This window comes from Vombatus ursinus, unplaced genomic scaffold (assembly GCF_900497805.2).
Source record: "Vombatus ursinus unplaced genomic scaffold, bare-nosed wombat genome assembly UNPS02014924.1, whole genome shotgun sequence".
In the NCBI taxonomy this organism is placed as follows: Eukaryota; Metazoa; Chordata; class Mammalia; order Diprotodontia; family Vombatidae; genus Vombatus; species Vombatus ursinus.
Genome location: NW_020954702.1, coordinates 4,060,618 through 4,082,227, shown reverse-complemented (window position 1 = coordinate 4,082,227; position 21,610 = coordinate 4,060,618). Strand labels below are relative to the sequence as shown.

At 36.0% G+C, this 21,610-nt stretch overlaps 1 protein-coding gene across 1 annotated transcript in view; it reads right to left on the bottom strand.

The window, feature by feature from the left end:
* The window catches only part of DSCAM (DS cell adhesion molecule), a 778,395-nt gene that overhangs the window by 80,001 nt on the left and 676,784 nt on the right, over positions 1 to 21,610 (bottom strand). Inside the window, exon 21 of the mRNA XM_027843631.1 lies at positions 2,187 to 2,340. Within this exon, the coding sequence (XP_027699432.1) occupies positions 2,187 to 2,340 (154 nt within the window). The remainder of the gene's footprint in view (positions 1 to 2,186; positions 2,341 to 21,610) is intronic.

Below are 21,610 nucleotides of genomic sequence, written 5' to 3'. Positions count from 1 at the left end.
CCCATCCCCTTCCCATTGCAAAAAGAAAAAAAATCCTTGTAGCAAATGAGGAAAGTAATTTTGCATGTAGGTCATGTTCAAAAATGTATGTTTAATTCTGCATTTTGAAATCATCTCCTTCCTTCAGGAGGTGGATAGCATAATTCATTATTAGTCCTCATGATCAGTCATTACATTGATTAAGGTTCTTAAGTTTTTAAATTTATTTTTGCAATGTTATCATTAATTATATAAATTGTTTTCTTGGTTCTGTTCGTTCTACTTTGTATCAATTCATATGTCTTCACAGATTTCACACATCATTTCTTAAAGTACAATAATATTCCATTACATTGATATGCCATGATTTGTTCAACCATTTATCAATTGATGGGCATCTCTCTTAGTTTCCAGTGCGTTTCAACAATAAAAGGACTGCTATGAATATGACACATCTGGAAGTTGGCAGGTTGACTTTTAATCCCTATTAAAACAAATGGAGATGAAAATTGAAGCCCTTTGAAACACCATTTTTTTACAAGTAAGTTATTTAATTAAGATGATAATACAAATTGGGAAGGCAAGACAAGAAGAAAGTGAATGAGGCAAAGAGGAGGGAAGAGAATGAGAAACGGAGGAATAGCAACTGGATGAAGTATATGAGGCAATGAAAGACTGTTTTAAGGAGAATGGCCATCTAAGAATGTGTGTAGCCAAATAAAAAGAAATCAGTAAGGAGGGAGAGATTACAGATGGATGAGGAAGAGTGTGGATGACTAGTAGAAAATATAATCAGTTACAAAATCTTTGCATATAGAGTGTGTAGATGAGGAAAACTAGTGACTATTTGAAAAAAAAACAATTTAACAGGTCAGATATTTTAATTTTTAGATATATAATAATAATGACTAACATTTAAGATAGCAATTCAGTGTTTACAAAGTGCTCTATGTTATCTCAGTTAATCCTCACAACAACCATGAGAGATGAGTACTATTGTTAGTCCACTTTTACAGATGAAAAAAACTGAGGCTTAGAGAGGTTAAATGGCTTGCCCAGGATCACACAGCCAGCATCTGTGGCGGTTGAACTCAGGTCTCCTCTATTCTAAGTTCAGTGTTCTGTCATTATATCACCTCATTACTACTCCTTAGTAAACAGTGGTTCATTATTACCTGTAGGATAAAGTGTAAGCTTCTCTGATTGGAACAGGCTCAAAAGTATGCAGTTTCAGAGCTTTTATCAATTTTATTAAAATGTATATTTTAAGCGCTCTACTTTTGCAAAGAAAATTAGTTGCCTGGATATTGGCAAAAATTAACCCGACTTAATACTGTGAGCTAACTTACCTATCTACAATAGGCTGGGTTGCTTTAACCCAGAGCTATTATGTAATCTCTACTTCTTGGATGGTAGAAAAGATGATATTTGAATGGGAGTTGGGATGTAATGACCATAGAGAGATAGTACTCAAAGTCAAGTCCTGTGGTTAGATAAAGGAATGGTCTAGGACAATTTTGGTCCACCCCTTCCAAAAAGGTGAGGAAAATCCTTTTGAATCAAATGTTGCCCCACTCAATGACATCTGATAGTTACACTTTTATTACTATTGTATATATTATCATATTCTTCTTTGTACATACACTGTCTGCTCCATTAGAATTTAAGTTCCTTGAAAGTAGGAACCATTTCTTTTTGTTTTTATGTCTCTGGCACTTAGTACAATGCCTGGCACAAAGGAAAGACTTAATAAATGCTTGTTGATTCATTCATTGATTGCTGGTTTCTAAGGACTTTTATAGTTCTAACATCCTATGACCCTAAATGAAGTTAAGTGACTTGACCAATGTCATACAACCAGTAAATGTCAGAAACAGAACTGCTTGGTAGCACAGTTGATAGAGTGCTGGATTGTGGGGTCAGGAAGACCTGAGTTTGAAACCTAACTCACATTTACTAGATGTGTGATCCTGTGCCTGTCACTTAACCTCTCTTGGACTCAGGGTCCTCATTTGTAAAATGAGAGGTTTATATTTGATGGCCTCTAAGGTCTCTTTCCAGCTCTAAATTCATGGGTTCAGATCCCATGTTTAGTGCTATTTACCTTGTAAAACTTTGACTCTTTGGAATGGTGCATTCAACTTGTAAGACAATCAAATAACTTATATTTAGTGTATTTCTGATTTAGTACCCAAAGAAAGGTATACCTTTAGCTAATGGCTCTACAGTGATGATTTCACTGCTGTTGCCTCTCCCTGCTGAAGTCACAGCCACCACCCAGACACTGTATTGTTGATTCCGATTCAGGTTAGGAATTCTGTAGGAAAATGCATCAGGAGATGCTTCAAATTCACTGTTAACCTGTAATAAGAGACATAAATATTTCCACATTTAGAGGCAAAAGTCAAACTTAGATTATGTAGGGGAACAATTTAGTCTGATGGGTGGAAAGAATGTGGGCTTTTGAATAAAAGGACTTGATCTAAACGTTGGCTTTGCTACTGACTTTGGACAAGTTACAAGCCTCTAAGCCTCAGATGATCTCTGGCTCCGAACCCAATGACCGTGTTGGAGAAATGAGTTATATAATAACTGATATATGATTTTGAATGTCATCATGAAAAGGCTTCAACGTAGGTAGCATTGTTGGTGGTTTGAGCATGTCAACTTCCTCAATAAAATCCAGTGACTGGCTCCCTATTACCTCCAGGATCAAATATAAAATCCTGTTTGGCCTTCAAAGCCATTGATGACCTCCCTCCCTCTGCCCCATATACCTTTTCAATCTTTCTAGTCTTATAGTTTTTACCCCCACCAGATGCCACTTACGGCAGAGAAGAGAGATTCCCCAAACTCCTCAGGGTATCAAAGTTGGGGGAAAATGTTACAGGCCAGGCCCAGAGAGAATGGGATCAACAACGTAACAAGTGCAATCTGAGTATTCAGACTTAGTCTATAGGAAGGGTAAAAGTGGTGAAATCCTGATTTTAGAATCCTGCAAACTGTGGGGACTGGAGTTTTCATAATCACAGGGAAGGAAGATGGCATTCCTATAGCAGAAGGAACTTTTGAATCTCAAAACTTCAGTGACTCAGTCTGCCTGTAATCAGTCTGAGGATAGCTGGAGAGGCCTGACAAATCAAGTCAACAAGCATTTATTAAGTGCCTACTTAATAGCCACTGTGAGAGAAATAAGGAGATGGCAGCTGAGGGGGTGATAATGATGGGTACTTAGGGAAAGAGTGGCTGAGAGGGTAATGAGCAGCAGCTGGGGGAGGGGGTGGGCAGGAGGGTGGTGATCACAAAAACTAGGAACAAAGCTGTTGGTTACAAGTACTTCTTTAAGATCTGAGGAAAGTTTTGCTTTCTCTTTCTGGTCTTATTATATAACTTGCTAACCTAGCAGAAAAAGTGATTCAGGTGGAACTGGAGCCATTTACCTCAGGCTAGAAAATGAACTTAATTGTATTCTGGTGTGGTTTCACAAACCACGGGGACACAATAACTTCTCAGTTTAAAAATTTAATCCTTTCTTCTTCAATTTGTTTATTTGCTTACTTGTTTATTTTTATCCTGTATGGTTAAGCTTAGTTTTATGGAACTAGTCACCCTGAACTATATCCTGAGCTCCAGTGTTCTTCAGAACACATTGCATTTCCTCCTTTTTCTACTGAGCACAGAAGAGTCTTGAATTATTCAAATATTCTTTGTATTTGAAGAAACTTTCTCCTGATCCCTTGTAGAACTTGTTTCTGAATTGGATAGTTAAATTTGACCATGATGTGTATTGGAGTTTGCAGTCTTCAATTTTTTTCTTCCATATCTTGGATCTTGGGGTCTCTATAACATCTCGTGTTTTTATGAAAAATTATTATACATTATGTTCATTTTGCTCAGCCATTAAGAATGTAGCTCTAGATTATATGATTGAAGAGGTACAGAAGCAGATGGATTATAAATGTGAAATGAGGAAGGTGGGACTGGGGTGTAGGGATGGATTTTGATGTAAGACTGTGTCATGTCCTTGGGCCTGCTAATGCAGCTTCATTGCTGATAGCATACAAGTATGGGAAGGGGTGTTGAATGAGCTCAAAATCAGCATCCATTCAAGGGTTTCTGATTTTAGCCACAGCCCTTCTGGAGCAAAAGCCTGCCAGGTGCTGCAAAGCCCTGGACTGTCTGTAACTCTGAACTACTAGTCTGCCAGTATCAAGGAAAGTAGTCTCTGCCAGTGCCACAGAAAGCAACCTCTACCAGGGCTGGGGAAAGCAGCCTATTCTGGTGCCATGGAAAGGAGACTGAAGTATTGGTGCTGGACCAGAAAATTAAAGAACAGAGAGAGGGGGATAAGTCACCAGGATAGGACACTGTATGTGTGGAGAATTGTGCATTATTCCACCAAACCTGTGGGAAGAGTACAGCATTCAGCTGAGGCCAATTTTGACCTCCCAAAAGTCAGTTGGGGCAGACACCTAGGCTGGTGAACTGTGAATTTCACATTGTGGGAGGAGGCTGAGATGCTTTGAGATCCAACTGCCAAGGAAACCACAATCAGAGGGGAGGGAGTCAGAAGTGAGCAATAAAGAAAATAAAATGAGGGAGGGATAGGTTAGAAAAGACTGAAAGTACCAAAGATTACAGGATTAAAAACTTTCAAAGCCCTTGCATATAAACAGATAAATCAACAAGGAAAATAGTAACAATTGAAGGAAATATGGCCTCCAGATCTGGTAAATGAATTTGAGCATCTGTGCATAAATAGTGCAAAACAAGGAAAAATAATCCAACATTTGATGAGACAGAGTACCCTGCTATCCAGAATTGCTGAATCAATTCACAGCTCCACCAATAGTATCAATTTTCCCACATCACCTCCAGCGTTTGTCATTTTCCTTCTGTCTCATGTTAGCCAATCTGATAGGTGTGAGGTGGTACCTCAGAATTGTTCAAATCTGCATTCCTCTAATCAATAGTGATTTAGAACATTTTTTTCATATGTCTGTAGATGGCTTTAATTACTTTGTCTGAAAATTGCCTGTTCATATCCTTTGACCATTTATCAATTGGGAATGGCTCTTATTTTTATAAATTTGATTCAGTTCTCTATATATTTAAGAAATGAGGCTTTTATCAGAGGAACTTGCTGTCAAAATGTTTCCACAGTTAGGCTTACTAACTGTATTTCCTTCCATCCTACTTCCCCCTATTTGTCATTTATTCTACTCTTTCTACCCTTTCACCCTATCCATCCTGAAAAGTGTTTTGCTTCTGACTTTTACCTCCCCCAATCTGCCCTCCCTTCTATCAGCCCTGCTTCTTTTATTCCCTTCCCCACCTTTGTTTCTGTATGGTAAGATAGATTTCTAGATCCAAGTGAGTGTGTATGTTATTCTCTCTTTGAGCCAACTCACGTAAGAGTAAGGTTCCAGCATCTTTCCCCCCATCTTCCTTTCCGCTTCAAAAGCTCTTTTGTGCCTCTTTTATGTGAGATGATTTACCTCATTCTACCTGTCCCTTTCCCCTTCTCCAGGTGCATCCCTCTTTCTCACCCCTTTTATTTTTTTTAGATATCATTCCATCACGTTCAACTCATGTGGAGCCAAGATGAAGGAGAAAAGGCAGGAAGTTACCTGAGTTCTACCCAGTTTCCCTCAAAACAACTTTAAATCAAGCTTCTAAATGGATTATGGAGTAAGAGAACCCACAAAAGGTTGGCATAAAGCAATTTTCCAGCCCCAGATAACCAAGACTCCATTACAGATCTATCTCACTTGGATAAAAGGGGAGCACAGACCAGCACAGTTGCTTTCCAGGCAAATCAGTGGGAGACTCCTAGCCCCAGAACAAATTAGCAACCCAGCTCAGCAGGCCAGTGGCATGGTGGACCCACTGTGATGCTTCCAGCTCTGATGTAACTAACTGATGAGTTTCCAGCCTGGGAGCCCTAGTGCAACAGGCAAGTTGCTGCAGCAAGCCAGTGAACAGGACTCTCCTCTTTCCTCTCTCCCCCTCATGAGAGAAGCTTGGGACAGTGCACCCAGTGCCCCAGGAACACAGCTCAACTTTAAAAGTCATGAAATATGATGGAAAATGAGCAAAATAACAACAACCACAAAAGCCCTAATCATGGCCACAGGGAAGATTTAAACACAAAATCAGAAGAGGACAATGGCAAAATGCCTACATGCAAAGCCTCAAAGAGAAATATGATTTGGACTCAAGCCCAAAAAAGAACTCCTCAAAGAGCTCAAAAAGGATTTTAAAAATCAAATAAGAGAGGTAGAAGAAAAAATGGAAAAAAAGAAATGAGAACTATGCAAGAGAATCATGAAAAAAGAGTCAACAGTTTGATGAGTTAAGGGAGTTACAAGAAGAAATTGATAGTAAAACTACACTAGTGGGGACCTCAACTTTCCCCTCTGAGAACTAGAGAAATTTAACCACAAAATAAACAAGAAAAAAGTTAACATGAATAGAACTTTTAAAAAGTTAGATATTAAAGATCTCTGGAGAAAACCGGAGGTGGAAAGGAATATATGTTTTTCTCAGAGGTACATGGCACCTACACAAAAAATTACCATGTCATTAGGGCATAAAAATCTCATTATAAATGCAGAAAGATAGAGATATTGAATGCATCTTTTTCAGATCATGATGCAAGAAAAATTGTTTTTAATAAAGGAACATGGAAAGATAGATTAAAATTAATTAGAAACTAAATAATCTAATCTTAAAGAATGAGTGGTTTAAAGAACAAATCATAGAACCAATAATTTAATTAAAAAGAGTGACAATAATGACACACAACATAGCAAAATTTATGGGATGCAGCCAAAGCAGTACTTAAGGGAAAATTTATATGTCTAAATGCTTACATTGATAAAGCAGAGAAAAGCAGATCAGTAAATTGGACATACAGCTAAAAAAAACTAGGAAAAGAACAAATTAAAAAATCCCTAATTAAAACCTAAATTGGAAATCCAGAAAAATCAAAAGAGAGATTAATACAATTGAAAGTAAGAAAATCATTGAACTAATAAATAAAACTGAGCTGGTTTTATGAAAAAAATAATAAAACAAATAAACCATTGGTTAATTTGATTTAAAAGAAGAAAACCAAATTATCAGTATCAAAAATGAAGAGTGAATTCACCACAATGAGAAAGAAATTAAAGCGATAGTTAGGAACTATTTTCCCAATTGTATACCAATAAATTTGACAATCTAAGTGAAATGGATTAATATTTAAAAATATAGATTGTCCAGATTAATAGATGAGGAAATAGAATACTTAAATAACCCCATATTATGAAAAGAAATTGAACAAGTGATTAAGGTACTCCCTAAAAAAAAAATCCCCAGGGCCAGATGGATTCAGAAGTGAATTCTACCAAACATTTCAAGAACAATTAATTCCAATACTACATAAACTATTTGGGAAAAATAGGCACAAAAGAACTCTACAAAATTCATTTTATGAACAAATATGGTGCTGATACCTAAACCAGAAGAACTAAAACAGAAAAAAAAACTATAGACCAATTTCCCTAATGAATATTGATCCAAAAATTTTAAATAAAATAATAGGGAGGAGGTTACAGCAATATATCAGCAAAATTGACTATATCAATAATAAAACCAACAGAAATCATATGCTTATCTCAATAGATGCAAAAAAAGGTTTTGATCAAATGTAATACCCATTCTTATTAAAAAGTACTAGAAAGAGTAGGAATAAATGAGACTTTCCTTAAATTGATTAGTATCTATCTGAAAGCATCAGCAAGCATTATCTGTAGGTCAGGTAAGCTACAAGCCTTCCCAATAAGATCAGGGGTGAAATAAGGATGCCCATTATCACCACTATTATTCAATATTATACTAGAAATATTAACTTTAGCAATAAGACAAGAAAAAGAAATAGAAGGAATTAGAATACACAATAAGGAAACAAAACATTCCTCTTTGCAGATGATATGATGATATACCTACAGCATCCTAGAGAATCAACTAAAAACTACTTAAAATATTAACAACTTTAGCAAAGTTGCAGGGTATAAAATAAGCCCACATAAACCATTAACATTTCTTCATATGATCAACAAAGCCCAGAAACAAGAGATAGAAAGGGAAATTCCATTTCAAATAACTGTAGACAATATAAAATACTTGGGAAGCTACCTGCCAAGACAAACCCAGGAACTGTATGAACACAATTACAAAATATAATATATTATAATATATAATATCCATAATATAACAATATGATATACTATAGTAAACAAAAAATAATGTAAGGGAGAGGGAAAGGGAAGGAGGGAGAAAGAAAATTTGGAACTCAAATTTTTATTTAAAAATGAATGCTAAGAATTGTTTTTATGTGAAATGGGAAAACAAACATAATACTATTTTTAAAAAATCGACTCACACCCATGCCATCTATGTACACTCCTAACTACTTCACACAAATCAAATAAGATCTAAACAATTGGAAAAATATCAGTTGCCCTGGGTGGGCCAAGCCAATATAACAAAAATGACAGTTCTACCTAGATTGATTTACTTATTTAGCACCATGCCAATGAAAATACCCAAAACTTTTTTATGGAGCTAGAAAAAATAATAACATATTCATCTAGAAGAACAAAAGGTCAAGAATATTAAGGGAACTCATGAAAACAAATAGAAGGAAGGTGGCCTACTATACTAGATCTCAACCTACATCCTAAAGTGACAATCATCAGTCCTCTTTGGTAATGTGTAAGAAATAGATTGGTGGATTAGTGAAACAGATTTAGTATACAAGACACAGTAGTAAATGACCATAGTAACCTAGTATTTGATAAACCCAATGACCCCAGCTTCTGGGATGCAAACTCACTATTTGACAAAAATTGCTGGGAAAACCAGAAAACAGTATGGCAGAAACTAGGTACAGACTAATCTTTTCCATATACCAATAGAAGGTCAAAATAGGCACATGATTTATACATAAATGGTGATACCATAAGCAAATTATGAGACTAGGGAAAACTTTACCTGACAGATCTATGGAGAAGGGATGAATTTTTGACCAAACAAGAGATGAGAGAATTATGAGATGTAAAATGGGTAATTTCTCTTAATTAAATTAAAATATTTTGCACAAACAAAACCAATGCAACCAAGATTAGAAGGAAAGCAGAAAGCTTTGAAACAATTTTTACAGGGAGTGTTTCTCATAAAGGCCTCATTTGTCAAATATATAGAAAACTGAGTCAAATTTATAAGAATACAAATCACTCCCCAATTGATAAATGTTGAAAGGATGTGAACAAGCAGTTTTCAGATGAAGAAATCAAATGTATCTATAGTCATATGAAGAAGTTTTCTAAATTACTATTGATTAGAAAAATGCAAATTAAAACAACTCTGAGCTACCACCTCATGCTTATCAGATTGGCTAATATGACAGAAAATGAAAATGATAAATGTTGGAGAGGATGTGGGGAAATTGGGACACTAATGCACTATTGGTGGAGTTGTGAACTGATCCAACAATTCTGGAGAGCATTTTGGAACTATGCCCAAAGGGCAACCAAACTGTGTATACCCTTTGATCCAGCAATACCACTACTAGGTCTATATCCCAAAGAGATCATAATAAAGAGAAAAGGACCTACATGCACAAAAATATTAGTAGCAGCCCTTTTTGTGGTGGCAAAGAATTGGAAATTGAGGGGATGTTCATCAATTGGGGGAACTGCTGACCAAGTTGTGATATATGATTGTAATGGATATTATTGTGCTATAAGAAATGATGAGCAGGCAGATTTCAGAAAAACCTGGAAAGGCTTACATCAACAGATACTAAGTGAACTGAACAGAATCATGAGAACAATGTACACAGTAACAGCAACATTGTGGGGTGATCAACTATGATTCACTTAGCTCTTTCAATGGTCCAAGACAAGTTCAAAAGATCCATGATGGAAAATACTACCCATAGCCAGAGAAAAAAGTAATGGAATCTTAATGCAAATCAAAGCATACTATTTTCACTCTCTCTTTTTCCCTTCTGTTCTGTTTCTTCTTTCATAATGTGATTAATAAAGAAATATGTATTAAATGATTGCATATATGACATATTAAATTGCTTATGATAATACAAGGGAGAGGGGAAAGGAGGGAGGGCGAAAGAAAATTTGGAACTCAAATTTTTTATTTAAAAATGAATGCTAAGAATTGTTTTTATGTGAAATGAGAAAACAAATATAATACTATTTTAAAAAAATCAACTCACACCCATGCCATCTATGTACACTCTTAACTACTTTAATAATGAGAAAGTTCTTAGCAATTACAAGTATCATCTTCATCTGCAGGGGTGTAAGCAGTTTAACCTTTTGAGTCCCCTATAATTTCTCTTTTCTGTTTACATTTTTATACTTCTTTTGAGTCTTGTATTTGAAACATAGATTTTTTTTTATTCATGTAAGGTCTTTTCATAAGGAATGTTTAAAGTACTCTATTTCACTGAATATTGATTTTGCCCATCAAAGATTATATTCAGTTTTGCTGGGTAATTAATTCTTGGTTGTAATTCTATATCTTTTCTCTTCAGGAATATCATATTCCAAGCCTTCTGATTCTGTAATGTAGAAGCTGCTAAATCTTGTGTTTCACAATATTTGACTTGCTTCTTTCTGGCTGCATGCAATATTTTCTCTGTGATCTGAGAGCTCTGGAATTTGGCTATGATATTCCTGGGAGTTTTGATTTTGAGATTTCTTTCAGGAGGTGATCAGTGAATTCTTTCAATTTCAATTTTACCCTCTGGTTTTAGAATATTAGGGCAGTTTCCTTGATAATTTCTTGAAAGATGATGTCAGGGCTCTTTTTAAAAAAAAATTATGGCTTTCAGGTAGTCCAATAATTTTTAAGTTATTTCTCCTGGATCTGTTTTCCAGGTGAGTTGTTTTTCCAATGATATATTTCACATTCTTCTATTTTTTTCATTCTTTTGATTTTGTTTTATTGGTTCTTGATATCTGATGGAGTCATTAGTTTCCACTTGCCCAATTCTAATTTTGAAGGGATTATTTTCTTCCTTAAGCTTTTGTGCCTCCTTTTCCATTTGACCAATTCTACTTTTTAAGGAATTCTCTTCATTGGATTTTTGTGCCACTTTTACCATTTGCCCTATTTTGTTTTTAAGGTATTACTTCTTTTAGTAACTTTTTGTGAATCCTTTACCAAACTATTAACTCTTTTTCATGATTTTCTTGCATCACTCTCTTATCTTTTTTCCAATTTTTCCTCTACTTCTCTTATTTGATTTTTAAAATCCTTTTGGAGCTCTTCCATAACCTGAGGCCAATTCACTTTTATCTTTGAGACTTTGGATGCCTTGACTTTATTGTCACTTTCTGAGTTTGTTTTTTGATCTTCCCTGTCACCATAATAACTTTCTACAGTCAGGATATTTTTGTTATTGTTTATTCATTTTTGACTTGACTTTTTGCTTTATATTAAAGTTGGACTCTGCTCCTGGGGTGGAGGGGGTACTGTCCCAAGCTTCAGGTTTTTCTGTGCATCTTTTTTCCAGAGCTAATTCTGGGCATCTGTAAGCTTTCAGTTCTTCCAAGATGTTGTGATCTAAGGAGTGGTGTGTTTACTGCTTTCCTGTCCTGTGCTCTGGTCTGTGAGTGACTGCAAGCACTCTTTCCCACCTTAAAACTGTGAGCAGGGTCCCCACTCCCATGAAGCCACAAGCTCTGGTGTGCTAATGTGCCTCCTTGCCCTGGGACTATGACCCAGATCTGAGTATGGGTAATGCAACAGGGTACTACCCTTGATGCTGGCAAAGGAATCCCTATAATCTCCTTCTGAGCAGCTGTTTGACCTCCTTACTGTATGTGGATGGATAGATCTGCAAGCAGCCACTGTTGCTACTGATTTAGTCACCCCCAGGTCCTGTTCCCATTTTTCTGTAACACTATCTGAGCTGGCATAGCATGTGCTCCACTCTCATCTTGATGTGATAGACCTTTCCTGCCAACCTTCTATGTTGTCTTGGGCTAAAAGATTGTTTCGCTCCAACGTTTTGTGGGTTTTGCTACTCCAGAATTTTTTTCAAGGTATTATTTATAGTTGTTTGAAGACATTTAAAAGAGCTCAGGAGAGCCCTGTCTTTTCTCTACCATCTTGGCTCTACCCTCTGCCACAAACTTTTATTCTGTATATTGATGCCAGTGTGGAGAATCTGTGAGCAGTTCTGTATCAAGACAGTGATGGTCACCAGAAACAAATTGTATTTTCCAGCAGAGGCTTGAGTGTCAGAAAGCTAGAGTTTTTTTTTTTTAACTCTGTATTGGTTTGTCACTAATAAATTTTAAAATTGTGGATAGACAAAATTATAAATGTGGACTAAAAACAATCTAGTAATACATTGTGAGCAATGTCAAGTTAAATGTTGCTTGGAAGAGATGGTTAGCAACACTTGTCAACTACAGATTCATCACTCATTACAAGCAGACATGTGACATTGGAATTTTAGCCATAAATAAAGGAGTAAAAATTATATGTAACATCACAAGAACTGGATTATAAGTAAATTGCAACATAGCTGAAAGTTTGGAGCTTCCATAAAACCATTGATGTTGCTTCAGTGGGTTGACTTTCTTTACCTTTGTTGTGTATGAATGACCGCAAAGAAAGTAAATGACCAATAAAGGATCGAAAGGAGTGGTACGAACAAAATACTAATAGATATCAAAATGATTCCAGGGCCAGTCCCTTGAAGTCATTTTACTATTGAGACAATAATAGAAGTTGGAGTTACTAACAGGGTACTATTAGACTCCCATTGGTCATACAGAGTATCAGGAAGCAGTCGATACTACCCAGTTTACATTGCTCCATTACTATGGAAATTTTATGTAATAACATTAGACATATGGGTCAATAATAGCCCACAGAGCTATGAAGAAATAGCATTTCCTAGCTCAAGAGGGCCACAGATAGCACAAAAAAGTGTGATACATATTCACTGTGGGCAAAGAAATGTAATACTAATTGTGCTTTGTATTTGAAGAACATTGTTGTTGAGTCATTTTTTTAATCATGTCTGAGTCTTCATGACCCCATTTGGGGTTTTCTTGGCAGAGATACAGGAGTGGTGTGCCATTTCCTTCTCCAGCTCATTTTACAGATGAGGAAACTGAAGCAGAGTTAAGTGCTTTGGCCAGAGTCACACAGCAAGTAAGTATCTGAGGCCAGATTTGAACTTAGGAAGATGAGTCTTCCTGACTCCAGGCTTAGCACTCCATCCACTGTGCTTCCTAGTTGCCTATTGGAGCACATAAGCACTAGCAAATCTTTGGAACTCTTTCATGGTCTTCCTATCTCTGGAAGGAGATAGCAAAAACACAAGCCAAACATTGATGGTGATTATGAAGACCTGGAGACCCTCATCATCAATGTACCAAAAGAGGACAAGCTGTAATTCTGGGTGATTTTAATGCTAGAGGACTAGATAGGGCAGGGAGTCCTTGGGACGAATGGAGTTGGAAACAACAACAGCAATGATCACTCACTACTGAAGACTTGTGTATCTCATGACCTTCTCATCACCAGTTCTGTCTTCCCTTTACCTAAACTTGACAAAACTTCATGGATGCACCCTTGAAGCAAACATTGGCATTTAATAGACTATGTCATTGTAAGAAGAAGAGACAGAGAGCATATGAAAGTGACAAAGGTAATGTGTCCCATAGGGTGCTGGACTGATTACAGACTTATCCTCTCCAAGCTAAACATTTGCATTCAACAAAAGCAGCCACACAACTATTAGTCTATTAGGAGTATTAGAAGATGATTCAACATCAACAGATTAGAGAGCTTCTCCTGTGTGAACATTGTTACTGACTTGGAAGGAAAGTTGAACCAACACACTGTTAGTAACAGGGGAGCAGAAAAGGAGTGGGAAGCTTTCAGAGATTCAGTATATAACACTACATTTAATCATCTGGGCCAGAAAACTTGCAAACATCAGGATTAGTTTGATGAAAGTAAAGGGGAAATCCAGTAGCTACTAAATGAAAAATGAGAACTCTACAGGGTCTACCAGAAGGATAGTTCATCCATCTCTAAGAAGGAAGTATTTAGCTCCATAAAAAGTAAAGTGCAAGCGAAACTCAGAGAGATGCAGGATTCTTGGCTCAGAAGGAAGGCAGATGAAGTTCAGTTTTATGTTTCCAAAGTGCTTTTATGATGCTCTGAAGGCTATTTATGGGCCAAAGACCTATAGTGCATCTCAACTACTCAGCACTACTACTCAACTACTCAGAGATGGGCTACTGGTACTACTGGTATTCAGCACAAATACTCAGAGAAGGGATGAACATTTCCATACTGTTTTCAGTCGATCATCAACCAATGCTGAAACCACTGACCATGTACCTTAGGTTGAAGTGAATCCCTCTCTCACTGAATTTCTAAATGAAGAAGAAAATTTGAATGCCATTAGACTCCTCTTGTGTGACATAGAGACTGGTGCTGATTTTATTCCAGCTGAGATTGACAAAGCAGGAGGTCCACTGCTCTTACAAAAGCTGACTGAAATCTTCTGGATTATATGGAAAGAGAAGGCTATCCTCCAGGAGTTCAAGAATTCCTCCACTGTCCATCTCTATAAAGGAAAAGGAAATAGGTTGTCCTGTGACAATCATGGGGGGTGGGAGTAATGGGTATTTTCTCTCTTAGTCACTGGCAGCAAGATTCTTGCCAGAGTCCTCCTGATCTTTCACCTGGACAATGGTCATCTGCTTGAGAGCCAGTGTGATTTTAGAAAGGGCAATATGGTATTTGCAGCCAAACAACATCAGAAGAAATTCCAGGAGCAAAACAGAGGTCTGAATGCCAAAATATGGGTTGCTTGGAGAAGTTCATCAGTTTTGCATGTCAGTTTCATGATGGCATTCTTGCATGGATTCTGGGTAATGAGCAATGCTCTCATGCTTTCCCAGTCACCAGTAGAATGAAGCAAGGCTGTGTGCTTGCTCCCATGCCTTTTAGTATGATGTTTTCAGTGATATTGGACACCTTCAACCAGGACAAAAATAGCATCAACTTTAGCTACAATACCACAGGCAAATTATTCAACTTGAGAAGGCTACAAGCCAAGAAAAAAGTAGAGGGAGAGTTGGTACACAACTTTTTGTTTGCAGATAATTATGCAATCATTGCAGCCTCTGAGGTTGAGACGTAACAGAGTATGGATTTATTCTTTGCTGTTTGTGCTAATTTTGACCTGAAAATTAACACTAAGAAAACAGAGGTTCTCTACCAGCCAGCACCACACCATTCATACATGGAACCATGGTTTACAGCAAATGGAGATATTTTGAATGCTGCAGATAAGTTCACTTACCTTGGCAGCATATTTTCCAGGGATGTACACACAGATGGTAATGTTGACACACACATTGCTAGAGCTAGCTCAGTGTTTGTGAGACTCTGAAGGAAAGTGTGTGAGAGAAGAGGCATTAGGCTGTCTACTAAACTGAAAGTTTACATTGTGCTGATGTTATTGTTGAATGCCTGTGAAAACTGGATAATCTACTAGCTGAAACCTGGACAATCTACTACTGCCATGCCAGGAAAATAAATTGCTTCCATTTGAATTATCTTAGGAAGATTCTGAAGATCATCTGGCAAGATGAGTTTCTTGAGCTGAACTACCAAGCATTCAAACTCTACTGGGAGAGTGCAACTCTGATGAGCCAGCCATGTTGTTTGAATGCCAAACATAAGTTTGCCTAAAAGTCTATTTTATGGAGAACTCAGACAAGGCAAGTGCTGACACAGAGGTCAGAAGAAGAGATGTGAGAACACTTTCAAGGTCTCTGTGAAGAACTCTGGAATTGATATTGAAACATGGGAGACACTGGCACAGGACCACCCAGCATGGCAGGCCTGCATCAAAAAAGATACTCTGCTCTATGAGCAAAGCAGAACTGCAGTAACTCAAAAGAAGTGAGATGCTCAAATTTAGATTTATCACCACTCCAAATGTTTACATGGACTATTTGTGCCCACTGCATAGTAGAACCTTCTGAGCTCATGTTGGTCTGATTGGCCACAAGCAGACACATGATACCTCGACCTCAACATAGTGATGTCATTTTGTAGAGATATTTTACCTCTCTACAAAACAGCCCAATAGAATGCAATTGGTCATTTTAAAATAATAAACAATACTTAATATTGCTGACTGTTGAGTTAGAGGAACACCCTGATGGCCAAGTTGAGACTGATGGACCATTATTTCAGTAGACTCCGTGAAAAAGATCATCTACCAGTCATGCAAACACTGCTTAGGAACAGACATTTCAAGTGAAGAAAACTATTTACTGCAACTCAGCAATAATGGAAGAGTACATATTCTCACTAGCAGAGGCATAATAATACAGAGCATAATAATAATACAAGCCATCTTGGGTCCTCTACAAATTCAGTTTTAGGTATGCAGGACTGTAGTTTTGATGAGAAGTATGATTAGACCATATCATCAGCAAATGCAGGTATAAATAAGAGTAGATAGGTCAGCAGGTTTCAAGAGAACTAAAACAACCTGACTAGTGGCCAGAAAGAATAATTATAACGTCCAAGGTGAAACTGCTGAAATGATTAAACAGGTAGGCAGACACTAATACTAATTTACGTCTAGCATGTAATTGCTTATATTCACTTATACATACATGAATTAATTACTGAATATTTTAAATATTTCTATATTATTATTATTTTAGAATTGTTTTAAAGTTAGTATCATGCATGTCTTATAGCTACATTACAGTTTTGCTATTAGTTTATGTCCACATAGTTTTGCTATTATACAAATTTGTTTGCCTTGTATGGATATATATGTGCTGCTGAGAAATGTACATGTAATCTCTCCTGTATATAATTTGGAATTGTAGTCATTGAAGCAACCAGCTTGGAATCTATTTATTTGTGTGTCCTATGAACACCAGAATTTCTCAGCAAAACACTGTCATCCTGTTTGAGGTTTTGATAGCATCAAAACCATTATTTACTTCTTTCAGCATTTTTCTGAACTGAAATTATAGATAACAATTTACTAATATATACCTACAAATATTTATGTATATGTAACAGATAATCCTCCTTTTCTCTCAATCAAGAGATTTACTGGTTGTGAATATCTGCAGTCTCTCCAAATTTAGAGACTCTAAAACTAAAGTCATTTGATGCTTTACACTGTATTATGTCTTTGTATTGCTGATGTTTGTGTGTGTGTGTGTGTGGTCTATGAACATCACTGAAATGGAGATGATTACTGTGATATTTGTTGGTTATATTAGTATATATAAAATATATAGGAAATGAATTCAAGATATAAAGGGAAATACTATAATTAAATTAGAAGAACATTGATCATATTACCTACCAGACATGGATAGGAGAAGAATTTATGAATAAAGAAGAGATAGAAAGCATTGTGAGATATAAAATGGATATTTTTGATCACATTAAGTTACAAAGGTTTTGTACAAATAAAACCAACGTTGCCAAAATAGGAGAAAAGCAGAAAACTGAGGAAAAATTTATAGATAGTTTCTTGGGTAAAGGTGTCATATCTCAAATATATAGAGAACTTTATCAAATTTATAAGAATATGAGTCATTTCCCCATTGATAAATCATCAAAGGATATAAACAGGCAGTTTTTTTTTTCATGAAGAAGTCAAAGCTATTTATAGTCACATAAAAATGCTCTAAATCATTATTGATTAGAGATATGTAAATTAAAACAGCTTTGAGATACCATCTCACATCTATCAGATTAGCTAAAATGAAGGAAAAGGAAAATGACAAATGTTGGAGGCGGGGTGTGGAAAAAATTGGGACACTAATACATTGTCAGTAGAACTGTTAACTGATCCAACCATTTTGGAGAGCAATTTGGTATTATGCCCAAAGAGTTATAAAACTATGTATACACTTTGATCTGCCAATACCACTATTAGGTCTATTTCCCAAGGTGATCAGGGAAAAAGGAAAAGAAGTTATATATTCTAAAATATGTATAGCCTCTCTCTTTGTGGTGGTGAAGAACTGGAAATTGAAGGGATGCCCATCAATTTGGGAATGGCTAAACAAGTTGTGGTATATGATTGTGATAGATGATTGTTACTGTGCTGTAAAGAAATGATGAGCAGGTTGATTTTTAGAAAAAAAATGTGGAAAGATTTGCATGAAATAATGAAGAGTGAAATGAGCAGAACGAAGAGAAAGTCGTGTACAGTAACAGCAATATTGTTCAAAGAATAACTGTGAATGACTAAGTTATTCTGAGTATAATAAATATCAAGTCAACTACAGAGGACCTCTAAAGGAAGATACTACCCATCTCCAGAGAAAAAACTGAAAAATAGAAGTATGCATAGCATGGTTTTACGTACATACATACAAATATACACACATACATACATGTATCTGTATCTATATCTTTATCAAATGGTGGCCTTCAGTAGTGTGGGATGGAGAGGGAGGAAGGGAGACAGTTTGGAGCTCAAAACGTGCAAAAAATAAAATAAAATAAAATTTAAAAAAATGAATTCAAATTATTTATGAAAAAGAAGATTCTAGTAACTTGGGTCACCAGAAAAGGCGTTGACATTTCAGTTGAGTCTTGAAGGAAGCCAGGGATTTTAAGAGGTGGAGGTGAAGAGGGAGTGCATTCTGCAAATGAGTGAAAGCCATTGCAAAGGCACAGAGATCTGGAAGACTAGAGTGTTTGGCCTGTGAAATGGTGAATAGGTCAGTATGCTTGAATTGCAGAGTTCAGGAAAGGAGTAATATGTAATAAGATTGAAAAGTTAGGAAGGAGTTTAGAATTAGCTAAAACTAATCAAAGTTAACAAAAAAGTTTGTATGATTTTTTAGCTATGAATAGATACAGTGAGGTTTAAACAAGTTAATTTCATTCTTCTAAAGGTAAAGAACATAACAAGACAAATTTGTTTGTCATTGATTGTGACTAATGTTGCTGAAATAGAGCTGATAGGAATCTTGTGACCACTTCACCAAAGAGTTTATTGATGTGAAGAAAAATCTAGCTATAGTCTCATGGAATATGTGTGTTGGTTTGTGTATGTACATATGTATATACATATATATATATACATACATACATACATATATATTTGTGTGTAATGTGCATATCTATAGATATAGATATCTGTTTCTATATCTATCTTCGATCTATAGTTTCAGTTTTGGAGAGAGCAGATTTCAAAGCAATAACAAGAGCTATTGATTCAGACAAGGAAGAAAGGGAAGAATTGTTAAAGACTGATGTGGATGAATAATGCATCAAAACAATTTAGATGTGAATAGATTTGAATACAAGTCGAAGTTGGCAATAAAGGCAAAGGTCAAGGGTTGGAAAACTACAGCCAGTGCCAAATCTACCTGCTGCCTGTTTTTGTATGTCCTTTGAGCTAAGAATTGCTTTTACATTTTAAAAATGTATTTTATATGTCTTTGTTTTAATATAAATGAATTCAATAAATACAATTTTAAAAGCCAACCTTAGCTCAGCTGAACAAAAACAAGGACAGGGCCAGATTTACCTCTTAGGCTATAGTTTGAAGATCACCAGCTTAGAGTAGAAGAGAGGTAATGGCAACTGATGGTCAAAGACAAGTCAGAACAACTCAATGCTTATTTTGCTTTTGTATTCTGTATCAGAGAGAATGATCTTTGGTATGGAAAAGACATCAAAAATCATTAACAGGGAATTTAAATCCATGATAATTGGCATAGTAAGATAAATGAGCTGAAAACACCAGAAAACCTACATTTTAGGGCACTGAATGAACTAGTCAATTTTATTTCTTACTTTCTGTCAAGGCCACAGAGAACAGAATTACAACTGCAACTTTCTAATGGGCATATGCCCCACTTTTCAAAAAAAGTATAGGATCTATAAACTGTAGACTATTGAGGTTGGCATTAATTCCTTGACAAATTTTAGGACTTATTATTCAAGGTATGATTTCTGACTAGTTCAAAAAGGAACTGGTGATCACTAAGAGCCGGTATGGATTTATCAAGAATGGATTATACCAAACTAATCTAATTTCTCTCTTCTCTCTCTCTCTCTCTCTCTCTCTCTCTCTCTCTCTCTCTCTCTCTCTCTTTCTCTCTCTCTCTTCTCTCTCTCTCTTTTTCTCTTTCTCATCTGACTATCACTAGTCTAAGGTAACTAGACTGGTATTTCAGAGTAATACTATAGATAAAGTATCTGAAATCATTACACGTTTACAAGATCTCTTATAATATTCTTGAGGGAAAGATGGCAAGATGAGTCTACATGACAGTAGAGTGGATAGAGTCAGTAGCTGAATAACTCAACCCAAAGAATAATGAATCAATTTAGTAAATTGACAGTCTGAAGGGAAATCTTCAGTGGAGTGCTTCACTGTCCTCAGCCCTGTTTTTGCCACTACTTTTAAACAATGACTTAGATTAAGACCTTAAGGATGACATAAGTTGGGAGGGATAACTGTCATATTGGCCAACACAATTATGACTTTAAAAATTATCTCAACCAGCCAAATGGTGGACCAAGTTTAATGAAAGGAGATTTAATGAGGGTAAATCTTACATTTGGCTAAAAAAATGCACAACTTACATAATGGAGAAAACATAGACAGAAAACAAACTATGTGAAAAATTTCCAGAAAATTAGATATACATATATGTATATATGTGTGTATAATTCTGGGTTATTAACAAGAAAAAATAAACTTAATGGCCAATTGCTTAATGGACTATCTCAAGAAGTAACAAATATTCCAAAAATGGAGGTCTTCAGACAAAGTCATGTTAGGCAGAGGAGAATCATATTCAGGTTTCTGTAAAACTAGATGACTTTTTTTTTTTTAACCATGAAGGCTTTCCTTTCTCATGTTGGCCAGAATAGCACAGCACAAATTTCTCACAAGGAAAAACTTGTGAGTTTAGAAAAAAGGCTTGAAAAAAGGAAGCCAAATCTCTGAATTTGCTTTTTATTTGTGGAGGTGGGATAAGATGGGAACAAGGACATAAGCAGAAAAGTTGACCTTAGAAGAGAGAGGAGACACCTCTTTATCAAAGTCTGGAATCAAGAGAGATTTGGGGAGGGGGTTGATTTAGAGGGATTTTTCATTGTAGAATAGGAAAGAAGTTCATGATAACCTCTAATTTTTCAAAAAAGTAGGAGACAATGTCCTTTGCTTGAAAAGAATGCCTGAAGAATGAAGGTATGATTTAGAATGTTAGTTGTATGGAACGTTATAGAAGAGCAATTTAGTCACAGAAGAGTAAAAATAAAGAAACTTGCAGCAGTGAGCGTCCAGCTGAAATCAGCAACATAAATAATTGGCGGACCTATTCCACACAGTTGTTTGGCTTCTTCTAGCAGTAGTCAGAAGTAAAGAAACAATCTGTTCCAATGAAGTATTGAAAATACTTGAAAAATACCCCCCAAAATCTGTATTTGGGTGATGACATTTCTGAATGTGTTTCATTTCTTTCTATTTTCTGTAATAATTCTGGACAGTTTTAATACAATATCA